This window comes from Vombatus ursinus, unplaced genomic scaffold, assembly GCF_900497805.2.
Source record: "Vombatus ursinus unplaced genomic scaffold, bare-nosed wombat genome assembly UNPS02015129.1, whole genome shotgun sequence".
Taxonomy (NCBI): domain Eukaryota; kingdom Metazoa; phylum Chordata; class Mammalia; order Diprotodontia; family Vombatidae; genus Vombatus; species Vombatus ursinus.
Genome location: NW_020954907.1, coordinates 1,576,760 through 1,591,891, shown reverse-complemented (window position 1 = coordinate 1,591,891; position 15,132 = coordinate 1,576,760). Strand labels below are relative to the sequence as shown.

The 15,132-nt window shown below is 51.9% G+C and overlaps 1 protein-coding gene across 1 annotated transcript; it reads left to right on the top strand.

The window, feature by feature from the left end:
- The first annotated feature begins 6,629 nt into the window (after positions 1 to 6,629).
- On the top strand, positions 6,630 to 15,132 carry LOC114031291. The gene is made up of 5 exons (XM_027846343.1): positions 6,630 to 7,025; positions 8,146 to 8,241; positions 11,609 to 11,662; positions 13,225 to 13,341; positions 14,999 to 15,132. Exons 1-5 carry the CDS (start codon positions 6,630 to 6,632, stop codon positions 15,128 to 15,130), a joined length of 795 nt encoding a protein of 264 aa, XP_027702144.1. The 3' UTR covers positions 15,131 to 15,132.

Here is a 15,132-nt window from a genome sequence, read left to right as displayed (position 1 = left end):
GTTCACACCCGGCTCTCGATATCCCGTCTCTAAGCCTTTCTGTTGGGTGTCTCGGCCCGTGCCTAGAATGCACTCTCTCCTTACTTCTCCCTCACAGAATCCCTACTTTCCTTCAAACCTCAGTTCAAGTATCACTTTCTAGATGGTTCCCCACCAATCCCCCACTCCACCCCATGACTCCCCTGTGTTAGTGGCAATTTTATTTTGTATTTGCGTATGTTTTTGTGTGTAGGTACATAGACACATATTGTCTTCCTGTGTATAATATAAGCTCCTTGAGGTCAGGGACATTTTGTTTTTATATACCCAGTGTCTGGAACATAGTAGGCACTTAAGGAATATACATGTTAATCAATTGAAGAAAGTACTATAAAAATAGCTATCATTGAGAAAGAATTGTTTACCTTCATCAATTATGATGCCTGAGTTTCCATGAAAAAAAAAACTAAACAAAATTCTTTATTTTTATATGTACTTATTTGTTTTATTATTCATTTTTATTTTATTATTTATGTATTAAATATTTTAAAATTGGATAGGAGGAGAAGGAAAAGCTAATGCTGGCTTTTCTAATAGTATCAGGACCCCAGAGCACATGGGAAGAGGGAGTTGACAGCTGGGTTGGGGACAAGGTTGATGGGAATCTTCTTCCAAATGGCTCTCTCTGAATTCTCTGCTGGGAGGTGAGCAGTCACGGGGTGAGGAGAGTGGCTTAAAACTCAGAACAAGCCCTTCTGGCTCTGCCTCTCAACCACCGGGGCAATTCCATGTGTGATTATTAATCCTTGCAGGTTCTTTTGATGAGAGAATCCACTAGGTCCTACCTAATAGACGCTGGAAAGTTCCTGCTACAGAAGCTAATTATGCTGGATGGACAGGTAATGGAGAGATGTGAAGGGCGACCGGAGGGCTGCCTAATGCCATCTCTTGGCCTCCTTGGCCTTCAGCTTCCACTAGAGTTCTCTGCTACCTCATCATGGCGGGCGGGTGACCCTGGGTTCTTGAAGACTGTGCCAGTTGAGGCTCAGGCATCCCCATGCCCACGGCAAGGCAACACTGATCTTTTGTAACTCAGGGCAGAGAGCAAGGTTTAACCACACGTGGACCAAGGGCACATTGGTTGATTCAGGGCATAGCCTCCCATCCCTTTTAAAAAAATGGGGGCTTCTGTGTGGAAGGTAGGTGAGCCCCTTTCTAAGTTTCCTTGCAAACAGAGTGGGCAGAGCTCCCCAAAGATTAAGGGGGAAAGAATGAATGTAGTAGGAATAAATCTACAGTCCTCCATTTAGGTTCACAATATCAGGTTCCCAGGGACAAGGACATCTGAAAAGATGGGGAGCAGGGGGTGTGGCTGGGGGGGGGGCCTGCTCACTATGAGTCACAGCACATCCAGGTGGCCAAGAGGGTCGTGCAGAGGTCACAGTGTCCAGCAATGGCAGGAACGATGGCCCTGTGCCCTCAACCCTGGTCAGCCCACACCTAAAGAACTGGCTTATTTCTGGGCATCACACTTTAACAAGGACCTTGGTAATCGGGATAGCACCCAGAGGAGGGGTCGGGGGAGCTCAAGTTGAGTCACATGAAGGAGCTGGGTGTAGACGGGACAAGATGGCTGTTGTCCAGTCCTTCCAGGCCTTCATCTGAATAACCGATTGGCCCAGTTGTGCTTATGCCCTGATCAAGTCTTGATACAAACGCCTCCCAGAAGGGGCTGGGCTGCCTTGGAGCCATGGAGTTGCTCCCATGAGGCCTTCAAGCCAAGGCCAAGTGAGCACTTACTGGGTATGAAGTAGAGAGAACTCTTTCTGGGTGTGGGTTGGCCTCGCTGACCTCTGAAACTCCAACTCCAGGTGTGGGTGTCAAAGTGGCTTGTGGCACAGGAGTAGCAAGGAGCGCCAGCTGTTGATGACGTCTGGGCATGAGACTGCCTCAGCCAATCTGGTTAGAGGCAGGGAGTCATCACATATGAGAATCTACACAACCCATAGAGGTCATCAGGGTCCATCCCCAACCCTTGTATCTTCTAGGCAGCTGGAGGCAAGGGGGTAGAGTGTAGGACTTGGGGTCAAGAAGACCCAAGTTCAAATCCTGCCTCAGACCCTCCCTAATGGGTGACCCTGGGCCAATCTCTTAACCTCTCTGTTCTTCAGTTTCCTCATCTGTGAAATGGAGATGATGATAATAATGAGGATTAGCTCACAGAGTTGTTGTGATGGTCAAGTAAGTGATAAATGTTTTGCAGAATGTACGGCGCTATATGAATGCTGCCCATTGTTGTCGTCATCAGCATTGCCTTCCTGGCGATGGCTTCGATTCTTGCTGAAATATATCTAGTTTAAATAAGCTTCTTTGAAAAGTTGGCAGAAGACCCCAAGTCCATCACTTCAGGGACAGGTATCATTATCCACCTAGAGCCTGTGCCATGAAAACAGACACCACATGGCGGTTTGCAGAAGTCAACCCAGACCCCCCTTGCACAGTAGAGGGCAAATTAGGTCTTCCCTTGGGACAGGGCCTTGGAGACGTTTGGGGTGCGACCTGCCTGCCATCATCCTGGACCAGTGGTACCACCTATTGGCTTTCCAGGGGGCCTCTGCCTGTTGTTTATGGGCACACTCTCTCAGCTAGTGTCTCATTGAATCAAGACGGCTCTGAAGTCGGACGACACGATGTGGCTGGTCAGGAAGCACCTTGGCGTCCTGGAGCATGTAGCTCAGACGAGTGGGTCTGTGCAGATGTATAGCACGGACGGAGCACGGGCTTAGAGTTGGAAGGACCTTTGAGGTCCTCTGGCCCACTCCCTTCATTTGACAGATGACAAAATGGAGACCTGTCTGAGAGTCAGAGGGATCTGCCCACAGACACGCAGGCAGTGGGTGAGTGAGAACTGGTCTGTAATGCCACGTAATCCCAGGCTACCGCTGACTTGTGTTGATTTTTGTGGGGACCGAGGCTACTCTAAAGAGAAGCTGCCCCGTGTCTCTGGAGAATGTGTCGCTAGGCAAGAAACTCAAGAAGACCCTAACTCCATCACTTCCACGATAGGTATCACCCTCCCCCAGAACTTGTGCCATGGAGACAGACTCCAAAATGGGTGTTTGTCCTCAGCACTTAGGAACACACGATGTTTGCCGCCTTTTTTTTTCCAGTTGAAGGTCCTAACTTTGGAAGAGGCACTTGAGATGCTGTCACTCTCAAAAATCTCCCATGGCTCCCCATCGCCTACAGAACCAAGTCTAAACTCCTTAACTTGACATGCAGTGCTAGCAGTGATTTAGCCCCAACCCAGTTTTTTTCAGCCTTCTTTGAATGAATGCTAAATGAGTCAGCAAACTTCAAAGGACCTAAGCTTTTTAAATAGAAGTGATTTGTTTCTTGTTCTCTGAGCATCCATTATATGCTTTCTCATCTCAAACTGCTTGATCCCTTGATTATCCTCCCTTCCAGTGCCTGGCACACAGTAAGCACTTAATAAATGTTTATGATTGGCTGGCTGACTTTCTTGCTCCATGTGACCAATTTCTACTCATCCTTTAAAGTCTCGTGGGAATGACCCCACCTGCTAAGCATGAAATGGCATCCCCTTCCCCTGAACCCTCCCAGGGCTGTCTAGTCATTCTTCACTTATTATCATTCCCATTTTGCCTTCGATTATATCTGTTGGTGGCCAGGGGATCTCTTTCACTAAACTCAAAGGTCTGGAGGGTTTGCTAGGTTTACTAGGATTGCTGCCCTCTGCCTGGGGCTTGCACATCCTGGAAGCAGTGGGTACACGAGGGCTGGCAGCCAAAGAGAGACTCAACGCTGTCATCCTTGCCCCCCCTGCCTGGGGTGGTCAGGGCGGCCTGGGGGTTAGGCCTGAGGGCCTGGCCAGACAGAATGTCATCAATACTGAGTGCACTGGGGCATGACCGGGCTTGTTTTTCATTGAAACAAACCAGTGAGCTGTGCAGAATCACAGAATTTTGGAGTTGGAGGAGACCGCGCCCCCGAGTCACCCAAATTCCCAGTCCCTTACAAGTGGTTATCCAGCCTGTGCTTGGGGATCTCTAGGAGAGGGGAGGGGAGCTCACTGCTCCAAGGAGCCCGTACTGTTTCCAGAGAGCTCTGACTGTTGAAAAGCTTGTGGTTTTCTTTTCAACCCCAGGCCTAAATTTGCCTTTATACAATTTTCTCCCTCGTATCTTGGGTCAAATAAAACAAGTCTAATCACTCTTCCATTGGACAGCTCCTCAGATGCCTCAGCACGGCTGCCACGTTCTCTCAGGGCACGCTTGTGGTCCTTCCCATACTGTGATCGCCTTCTTTCCAGATTAAAGCATACACTACTTGCCACACTGCCTGTCCAGGGCGGTGATGGCATCTGGCCCGTTCTTGTATCTGGAAGCTTCGGCCCAAGATCACTTAGTGTGTTTGGCTGCTGCATCACGCTGGGACTCCGACCAAGCTTTTGGCCCGCTCAATCTGGTGGATGTTTTTCAGACACGTCACTGGCTAACGATGCCCTACCCCTTCCCTCACCCTGCCCCATTTTGTTCATGGGAAGCTAATTTTTCAATCCTTTGTAAGACTTTACGGTTATCTCTATTGAATATCATCCTAAGGGATTCAGCCCCGTGCTCTGAGAGTTTCCATTATCGAGAAAAAACATTTTCTTTCTCTTTTCTTTTTCAGAAACCCTTTCATTTCACGATGATTTATGATGCTTTAGTGGCATCCCTCAGCCAGCCCTCCTTTTGGGAGAAAGTCACCAAGGATCTCCACATGGTTGGGGTGAGTGGGCAGCCCCCTGATGGCAGGGAGCCCCTGCTTCATTTCTGCAGAAATGTGGGCTTGTATGGAAAAAAACACCTGCTCACAGAGAGTCTGTGATCTTTTGCCATTGATACACAGGTGAGGCTGCCCAGTGGAAAGAGAGCTGAGGTGGGAGTCAGGAGGCCTGGGTTCAATCCTGGTTCTGATGCTTAGGAGCTGTGACCTTGGACAGCTCGAGCTCTCTAACCTCAGGTTCCTCATCTGTAAAAAGGGGGCATCAGCATTTGTGCCACCTGCCTCGCAGGGTGGCTGCCAAGAAAGTGCCTCACAAACACTAAAGCCTAACAAACATGAAGGGGCTGCTGGGCACCAGGCTCTAGGCTGGGTAACCAGCACCCCAAGATCAGCACAAAGCAGGCCCAGCCTTTAGGGAGCTGACATCTGACAGCAAGTGGAATCCCTGCTGCAGCTGCCCTTCCTGAAGGGATGGGCCTCTGCTCCTGAGCCTTGCTCCAGTTGTCCTAGGGATTCCTTCCCACCATGCCCACCGTGCCCCATCCAAGGCTTGCCCAGGGTCACAAAGCTGGTAGAAGCATCTTGAACCTGGGATTTCATAGGTAGAATAATTTCATTTAAGTTAATATTGGGAGTTGGTTTAAAAATGATTTACCCACTGTCACTGCAAAGATGCAGGGTTGGGGTGTGCCCAGCTCTGTGCAGAGGGCCATTTGCATTTCTCTGCTCCCTGGGGTGCCACGGCCAGACAATTCATCACCACGCACCGGGGCTCCTGATAACGAGGGGAGCCCAGTTGAGCTGCCGCAACTTTTACTGGACTGCTAGAGACGTGGAAAAAAATGAGGGACTGTCGGCATGGCTTATGGAGGCATCTGACTCTTAGCCTGCCTTTGACACGGCGGTCTTAGCCTGCTCCTTACTGTGCAAGGATGTAGACATAGGTGCAGATTTGTGTGTGCATGTGCGTGTATGTATGTGTGTGTATGGTTATATGTGTGTTTATGTATGTGTGTATGTATATATGAATATCCTCGATGTAGGAAATAGAGAACCAGGGAGGCCTGAGTTCAAGTCCTGCCTTTGTGATATATTGGCTAGGTGACCCTCAGCAAGTCACTTAACCCCTCAGTGTCCCCAGGTGATTCTCTAAGATTACAAATTTCAGGACGGTGCTAATCAAGGGGAAAGAAAATTTCCTCACTGAGCTGCCTGCACTAGTGAAATCCCGGGTCAAATCTGGGCTAAAATGATTCATAGAATTCATCCATAAGAATGTTTATTAATCCCCTCCTGGGTGCCCAGAACTGTGCTAAGCTCTGGGGATAGAAGTACGAGGAACACAACGATCCTTCCTCTCTCTCTCTCTCTCACACATACACACACAGAGCTACACACACACACACGTGTGTGTGTGTGTGTGTGTGTAATATAAATAATGTGACTGTCCCATAAATCCTGCAGGGCTGAGAGTCAGGGTGGAGTTCTAGACAGAGAGCTGGGCTCAGAAAGACCTGGGTTCTGGTCCTACCTCAGATACTCCTGGCTGTGTGACCCTGGCCAAGGCGCTTGGGCTCTCACTGCTCTAAGACTAAGCTGCAGAGAGATGTGACTGGTATCAGTAAAGAGAGTTTCCTCACCTGGGATTTCTCCATACTAGTGACATCATAGGCCCACCCTTATTCTACAGGGGAGCCAATGAAGGGAGAAGGAGAAGGTCATGGGCCTGCAGGTTTTAGAACTGAGAGGAGCCCAGAAATGACTCTGTAATCCCTTCATTTTACAGAAGAGGAAATGTTTTGAGATGCCGCAGACCAGGTGACTGGCCCAGGGTCATACAGGTAGTAAATTGCAGAGCCATGAGTCCGCCCCGGTCCTCTGGTTCCCAACGCACCTTGCCCAAAATTAAGCAGTTGAGCCTGTGGCCGAGCTGCCCAGTGACTCCCAAGGGAATATCTGTCACTCTGTGCTGTGGTACCAGCTTCAGTTGGGGCCATGCCGCCTTGAAGCCAGAGACTGGGCCCAGCAAGGTGGAATTCACTTTTGGCAAAGCTCACATTGAAGTTGTGCCAGATGGTAGGGGGCTGCCAAGCGGCTTCTCCAAGACGGGAGGCTGCTTGGTGTTTGAGCAATGGGGACCCCAAAGATCGTACTGCCTTCTGCAGCTTTCCCCGCTGAGGCCCAGGGGGCTGTATCCAGCTTGCGTCATCAGTGAAATTACACTCTGCCGACTCACGGGGGCCTTAAGTGGACAGGTAAGAAGATGCCTAGAATGTGTCCCAAGTGGAATGCAAGCTCCCAAAGGGCAGGCCCTCTTGGGGATTGTCTCTGTATCTCAGCACCCAATGCCTGGCACTTTGGGTGGGGGTTGATCAACGTTGATGACCCCGAGGTCCCTCCGAGAGGCCTCAGAGGCGCTGTCCATCCGTACCTCAGACACTGAGTCTTAGTCTTTGCCTAAGCATCGACCTTACGGGGAGCCAGCCTAGATGAACCAGGGGCAGAAAATTAGCCCCCAAGAGCTGGGGAGAAGCCGCAGGGGCAAACAGAGCCATCGGTGCCACCCTGAAGGGAGCAGGCCTGACCTGGCTTCTGGGAGCTTCCTGAGAAATCCCTGTGGTTTCCATCAGTACTTTTCTGGGAACATGGGCAGGGGGACAGCTGTACTGGACCCTTCATTGTTGCCTGGCTTACATGGTTTCCTGATTTTTTTTTTTTGTTTTACAACTTAGTCGTTTCTGGAATCTCCCCCCTCCCCCAATCCTGGTATTGACTACTATTGCCAGTCAGCCACCTAGCAGTTATTAAGCCCCACTGTATACCAGGCACCGTGCCCTGGGGATACAAAGAAAGGCAAAGGCCAGTCCCTGCCCCCACGAGCCCGTGGTCTAATGGAACCGTGCACAAACAAGATTCTAGGATAGACTCTGGGCAGGCCCTGAAGAAAGGCACGAAGATTCAGGAGGGCAGGGAGAGCTTTTTGTGGAAGATGGGACTGTAGCTGAGACTTGAAGGAAGCCAGGGAAGCTCAAGGCAGAGAGGAGGGAAGGCCACGCCAAGCATGGGGGTCAGCCGGAGATAATGCCCAGAGCATGTGGGCCCTCCTGAAGGGGTCCTGGGGGCAGGAGGAGACCCCAGCCACTCACGCCGTCCCACTCCCGCCCCCGGCCCACTCCTGACCCATATTGAGCCTGCAGGCCATTAGGCAAACCCTACAGACCCTTTTCACGTGAAATGTCTGGCCGGGTTTCCTCCCATTCTGTATCTACTCTTGCTCATTAGAACCCAAGAACGGTCCATGCGATGCCTGGCCCCGGGTTCTCTTTGTGGTCCTTCCCTGCCAACCAGAGCTGATCTTTCTTCTTTTCATTCAAGCCCAGCAACTTCAATGAAGCCTATGACAACCTGATTGCCTTCATCCAGCAGCCATCCAACTGGGACATCTTGTCCCAGGAGTTACGGGGAGTAGGTGTGAGTGAGGGGCCCTAGGACCCTGAGCCAGATTGGAGGGGGGAGGGGAGGAGACCAGGGTGTGCAATGGTCATCACTTCCTGGGGCAGGGGGTTGGGGAGCTAGGATCCATGCTGGCCATAGCTGTCCTCTTCCCCGTTCCCAATCTGCCATACAGGCGGCTTTAATAAGAAGGAGCCTGAGTCATGTTGGAATGACTGACTCACCACTGAACTGTTTTAAAGACCAAATGGTCCCTACTTAAGGCATTAGGAGGAGGGAATGGGGGGGGGAAGGGAGGGGAGGTCGGGCCTAGGAAGAGCCAGGTACCACTCCCTTCATCGTCACAAAGAAGTGAGGCTCGGGACCGAGGAGGCAGAGACGAGCGAGTCCAGTGGCTGTTCAGCTGTTCATCGTGCTGCTTCGTCTCTCCCCTCCAGCCCCTTCAAAAAACCTCTTCGCTTTCAGGAAAGGTTTGAGCTGCCACACAGGGCACCTGTAGATGCCCAGACATTATCTGGGGGGCAGCCCAGATCTGCCATCTGAGACGGTTCCCCTCAGTTGTGGATAGCCCTTCCTTGGAAACAGGAGTGGCCAATCTCAGCCTAACTCGGGCTGGAAGACTGCCTGCCGTTGACCCAATCTCCCGTGGGGCCAAGGACAGCTGAGCCTGGACTTAGTGCCTCACCAGCTAAACCTTCCCATCCCCCTCCTCCTGCTCTCATGTCCCACTGGGATAGAACACACACATGGTCTTCTAGCATAACTGACCCGCAGAGGCTCCCACGGAAGCCTGGCCCAAGGGGGAGAGGAGGAGATGCCTGAGGTGTAGCCCTGTGCCTTTGAGGCTCCCAGCCCCATGCTGGTGTACCCTGGTGCCAATCTGGCTAATGCCTGGGCTCCGCTTCTGGCCTTAGCTCCTGTTGAGGATGAGAAGATTTCAGGCAGAGGCTGGTTGAGCACCTTGTGCCTGGTTCCCCTGGAAAAGATGGAGCCATGACTTCTGTCCCAGGAATGGCAGATGCTGGCTGGGTGCCCAGGCTGAAGGCTGCCTCCCTCCCCTGGCCAGGTCCCACATCCCAACTTCTACCACACGCTGCTTGGCTTCATTGCCCCCGGGCTCTTTAAAGATGCCGAGCGCATCCCTGGGAGCTTGAGGAGCATCCTGAGGGATGATCAGATTGCCAGGCCTTTGAAGAAAGTGGTGAGTGCACTCCGAGTGGGGCCAGAGGCGTGGAGAGGGAGAAAACACCCACTTTCTCGTCCCCTTTCTTTCTATTGACTGCAGATTGATTGCCGGGGCAGGCAGATGTGTGTCCCTCTCCCTGACCCTCCCGGAGTCTGGGACAGCCCTCAGGCCCCGAATTAGCTTTTACTCTTTTGTCCCCCCACCCAGTTCTCACACCCAATTAGTCCAAGTCCTGATCTTTCTTTTTTCATTTTTTTAATTTTATTTTTCAGTGAACAGGCATTTATTTTTTCTCCCTCCCATCCCACTCCTAATTTAAAAGAGAAAAAGAAAAACAAAACCCTAATAACAAATATGCATAGTCAGGCAAAGCTGACTCCTACATTGGCCAGGCCCAAAATGTGTCCCTGCCTTCCCAGTATTTCTTCCTATCCATTCCTTCCTGCTTCTGATAGCGCCCCCAAGGCCAGGCCCTCAGAACAGCCCAGCTGGTGCAGTGGAACATAGAGGAGAGCGCGCTGGTCTGGGGTCACACGTCCTGGCTTGGATCCCCACATTCCCATGTCTGCCACGCACCACCCGTGGGACCTCAAGCATCATCTGTGCCCAAGATGGAGGGGGGGGAGTTGTCTGAGAGAATACTCCGACCTGCCTTTAATCCCGGGAATCCTTCGTCAGTCTCTCCTCCCAGCAGCCAGTCAAGCCACTGTTGTACACGGGAACCAGTACTAGCTCAGGGGCCCTGGGCCCTCTACTCAGATCCCACCCACGGGAGACCTCAGGCAACTTACTTTGCCTGCCTGGGCCTCAGTTTCCTCATCTGTCCAATGAAGAGGGTGGACCTAGTGGTTCCCGTGGTCCCTTGCTGCTCTGGGCCTGTGCACCTGTGATCTGGGGCGGAGCACCCGCCGGATTCTGCCTCCTGGAGGCAGCTTCCACCGCAGACGCCCACTTCACAGAGACTTCCAGGAGAATCCCCCACCCCAGCTCCCAGCACCCTCTTCTCTGCGGAATGCACTGCCCCCACTGCTCCATTCTCCACTCACGGAAATCCTGCACGTCCTTCAGTGTCCACGTCCACTCTGTTCCACAAGAATTCATTAATGCCTACTTTGTTTTAGGCACTACATTAGTCACTGGGGTTACAAAAGTAAAACTGAAAATAATCTCTGACCTCCAGGAACTGACATCTGTCTAGCAAACAAACTTCAGTTTCCTCCTGTGTCCTCGAGTAAAACTGGGCATCCAATTATCTGGACTGGCCTAGGGGATTTAAGTATTGATGCGCAGGCCGCTGGACACTCGGGTAACTACGGGGACCCTGAAAGTCCTGGAAATGGCCTCAACAGCTGTGGGTAAAGTGCCACTGAAGGGGACCTGGCCTAAAGGTTGAAGGCAGAGCTTCTTGCTCCACATTTGGGGGAGGGAGGGAAGAGAGGAGGGAAGGAGGAGAAACCAGACTGAATTAACTGGGCTGGGAAATCTTAGAGGGCTGCCTGACATAGGTTTCAAAAACCAAAAAAAAGTTTCCGGATTAGCCTGCCCACTCTTCCTGACAGCCTTGTGGCAAGGTCCTGGAAAGGTCCTCTTCTTCCTCCGGGGAGCCCTCCCTCCTGTCCCCGGCTAGCAGATGGCAGCCCACTCAGAACACAGGCCAGCTCCTAGGCTGTCCCTGGGTCTGGCCTTAGGCAAGGGCTACATGGAAATCGCTAATGATGCTAAATAATAATAATAATAATTATGTAAAACAAGAAAAATGTATCAATCAGGACGTTTGAGGTGTGGGTCAAATCCCTCTAACATCAACTGACAAAACACTTCTCTCTGTGACCCCAGCTTCCGTAGCCCCGCGCACAGTGACCTGGACGCTGGGGGATGCTGTTACTGTACCTTTCCCCAGGATTTGTTATCTCCATGGGGAGAGGAGGAGGAGAAAGGGACATTATGTATCTATACAAAATACAATGTTGCTCATCAAACATGACAGAAATGGCCCTTCAGCCCTCCCCAGCTGTCAGCTGGCTTCTGTTAGAGCCTGGTGGTTTGCTTCCCGGGGATCCTGTAATTCTGAGCCTCCTCTAGTCCAGGAGCCGCCCAGCTCCCACGATCGGGAAACACAGCTCTGGCTTTCTGTACTGGGGTCCCGTGGCCCAGGCTCTCAACTGTGGCTAAAGGCTGATTCTGAAACTCTCCCCACAGACCGTCCTGGTTCACTGCTGGGCCCAGACGAGAGAGAAGAGAGCCGCCATGGTGGTAAGAGCCGGGTAAATGATCCCCATCGGAGGGAGGAGAGGTGGGGCAGAACTGGGGGAGTTGTTGGCCCAGGACCCTAATGAAGGTCACATCCGTGAGCTCAGGGACCTGCTCCCACAGCTGCAGAATCATTGAATCTCTGACCTCCAGTCTTACTCAGGACATATTCCCCACCTGCCTGAGTGATTAAAGAAGGTGGAACTGCTGGTTAATGGCCAGGTGTTTGACTTAATTTAACTGGGTGGGGGGGGGGGGGGGGGGGGCGGGGAAGGGACAGGAAAAGAGACCTGGATTTGGGTGTGACCTTGGGTAACTCACTGGACCTCTCATGGCCTTAGTTTCCTCATTTGTAAAATGAAGGCTTGGGACTGGTGACCTCTTAAAGCACCTTCACGTTCTTAAACTCAAATGCTTCAGTCTCAGCTTTCCCTGCAGTGTGTGATTCCCTTCCTTTCTCCTCCCTTGCCTGGCACAGACTGAGGTATGGGGAGAAGAGGTGGGGGAGGGCTCCTGTTCAAAGATAAGACTAACTCCTGTGGGACCCTGGGCCAGTCAGTTCTCTCCTTATCTGTAGAATGAGGAGGGCAGACTACTTGCTTTCCTCTCACGTTCTATGAGGCTGCAATGCTAAGATGTTTTTCCTTTCAGGGGAAATAGCTCCTTCCAGATTATCCCAGGAATAACCCCACTATCTAAAGCTGCTGGGCTGCTCCCTAGACCACACTCCCTAGCTGCTTGGGCTGGGCTGGGCTGGGCTGAACAACTAGAAGTCGGGAGCTTCACCTCTCTGGGGCTGGGGACAGAGATTCCAGGAAAGTTTTAGCTAGCTGGGACCATGTTCTTTCTGGCATCAAAGTTAGACAGTCTAAGGACCCCCAATGCGGCCATGAGGAATTGAGCACCATGGACAAGGTCAGCTTAGGGCTGTCTGGGTTGGGCGAGGTCACCACAAAACTAGGCAGAGATAAGTTGCCTCGGCCAAGGCTATGCCGTGACTGGGCTTTTGACTCTGTGGTCAGAGCGTCCAGGGAGGCCTTGGCAGTTGTCACTCCAAGAGCCACCCTCTGCCGCCTTCTGAGCTCCTGGACTTAGAGGCCCCTCTGTGATCTCCGTCTGCTTTTCGTGGTCCCTTCCAGGGGCACCTTTGAACTGATGGGAGAGCTTGGGACGGACCCAAGCCTTTTCTTTATCATGGCACCCATCACCAGGGTTGGCAGGAGCACCCGTCACAGGGACCCTTAGCATCAGATCAGAACATCAGAAATGGAAGGAAGCAGAGAGGTGATCTTATCCAGCCCCCTCATTTTACAGAAGAAGAGGTGAAAACCCAGAGAGGTCAAACCTCGTGCTTGTGCTAACGCAGGCAATCAGGGGCCAAATCAGGTCTTGAACCCAGGTTGTCCGGCTCTCAGCAAAGAGCCCTTTGTCACTGTACCACAAGGGAAACCACCAATCATGTCCTCACAGATGTCAGGAGCCTGTGGACGGAAGGGAAGAGTCCAAGCCACTCCTGGAATGCGTCCCCCTTCCCCAGACCGAATGGCTGCTTTCTCCTACTGCAGGAACCCAATGGTTTTCTCTACCACTTGTACGAAGTGTTGGACTGCATTTCTCCTGAGCTTATGTGGGCAGCCGTCGGGCCGGAGGGCAAGCAGAAGAGGTTTTATTATGTTCTGAAGGTAGGTAGCCTGGCTGGCTTGAGCTGCGAAGCCCAGAGGCGGCCTCCGTGGGGGTTGCCAGTGTCTTCCCTCAGCCTCCCCGAGGCCTGGCTGGTGAAGAGAGGGCAGAGAGGGATGTGAAAAACGGATGCTTTCCAACAGCCTTTCCTTGGCTGGCTTGTAGCAGCACCCCAAGCACTTGGCACAGCGCCCAGCACAGAATGAGCCCTTGATAAATGCCTGTTACAGCCTTGTTAACCTGAGGGGCCCTTCTTGGACAGATTTCCCCACTGGAGTGTTTTACTTCAAAGAACAAACCTAAATTTGTGTCTATACAACTTCCAACCATTGCTCCTAGTGGTGTGCTCTGGGGACAAACAGAACTGGCCTAACCCTCCCATCCTCCAGTTGTCATCTCCCTCAGGTGAGACACCCCTAGGCCCTTCAGCTGACGTGACCTGATCTTTTGGCATTTCACCGTCCCGGTCATCCTTCTCTGGATGGTCTCCAACCTGCCCGTGGCAAACAGGCCGGGCAGAATTGAACACAATGTTCTTGGCTGAGGACCTTACCTGATAGTTCATTGAAGAGATGGAGGCCAACCCCTAGAGCTCCCTCTCCTCCTCCTTCATCTCACTAATTAAGTGCCCGCTTTGTGCTGGGGGCTGTGCTGGCACGAAGGATATAAAGATGAAACAAAAAATGGTGCCTGCTCTTAAGGAGTGTACAATTTACTGGAGGGTGGATGTAAATAAATACACTTATGTTGTGGCTGTTCAGTCATTATCAGTCACGTTCGACTCTCTATGACTCCATTTGGGGTTTTCTTGGCAAAGATACTGGCGTGGTTTGCCACTTCCTTCTTTAGCTCATTTTACAGGTGAGGACACTGAGGCAAGCAGGGTTGTGGCCTGTCCAGGGTCACACAGCTAGTAAGCCTCTGAGGCCAGATTTGAACTCATGAAGATGAGTCTTTCTGATTCCAGGCGTGGCGCTCTTTCCACTGTACTATCTAGTGCCCAAATATACATATACATGCACACATCTACATGTACAACAATTATATACACGTATGTGTGTATGTGTATATGTTATAACTTGAGGAGGAGGGAGAAATCACTAAATGGGGAAGGGGGAATCCCAGAGGAAGTGGTCCCTGAGCTGAGCCTTGAAGGATGTATTCAGACTGGCTGAAGGAATTAAGGACACTTAGCCTGTAGAAAAGAAGGTCAAGGGATCATGGGAGTTGTCTCTAAGTAATTGAAGGGTTGTCTTGTAGAAGAGAGATCAGACTTGTTCTCCTGGCCTCGGAGGACAGAACTAGGAACAATGAGTGCAAGTTTCTGAGACCCAAATTTAGTTTTTACGAAAGGAAAAACTTTGGGCATTTGGGGTGATGCCCAAGAAGAAAGGGCTGCCTCCCATTGGCGATCTTCAGACGGAGGGTGGCGTCCCTGCTGGCGACGCTGGGGAGCGCATCCTCGCTGGTCTCAGCTCCCGAGGACTCCGAGATGCCGTCAGCCTGGGGCCTTCCTGCGCTCTGACAAAGCGTCTCCATGGCCTCCTTCCTCATGGCGCCCCCCCCCCCCCGCCCGGCAGATAGGGGAGGAGGCCATCATCCAAAGCCCTGGGGCATGTGCCCTTGTCCCCCGGGCTAGCTCCCATCTTGTCATTGCAGGAGCAAGTGTCCTCCTTCTCCAAAGCCTTGCTGACCCTGGCAGAGGCCTGCTACCCGATGACTGAGCTGCTGGCCCAGCACGTGTTTGAAGATCTCATGGAGAGATGTGAAGCTCTGCTGGCTCACTGCTGAAC

What these genes read in the sequence shown, in the direction of transcription:
- LOC114031291 (XM_027846343.1), top strand. Translation starts at nt 6,630, where the DNA reads ATGAGTCCGCCCCGGTCCTCTGGTTCCCAACGCACCTTGCCCAAAATT. An exon ending in AGGAGTTACGGGGAGTAGGT is followed by an intron (nt 8,242 to 11,608) that starts GTGAGTGAGGGG and finishes CTCTCCCCACAG; the next exon opens with ACCGTCCTGGTTCACTGCTG. An exon ending in GGTTTTATTATGTTCTGAAG is followed by an intron (nt 13,342 to 14,998) that starts GTAGGTAGCCTG and finishes TTGTCATTGCAG; the next exon opens with GAGCAAGTGTCCTCCTTCTC.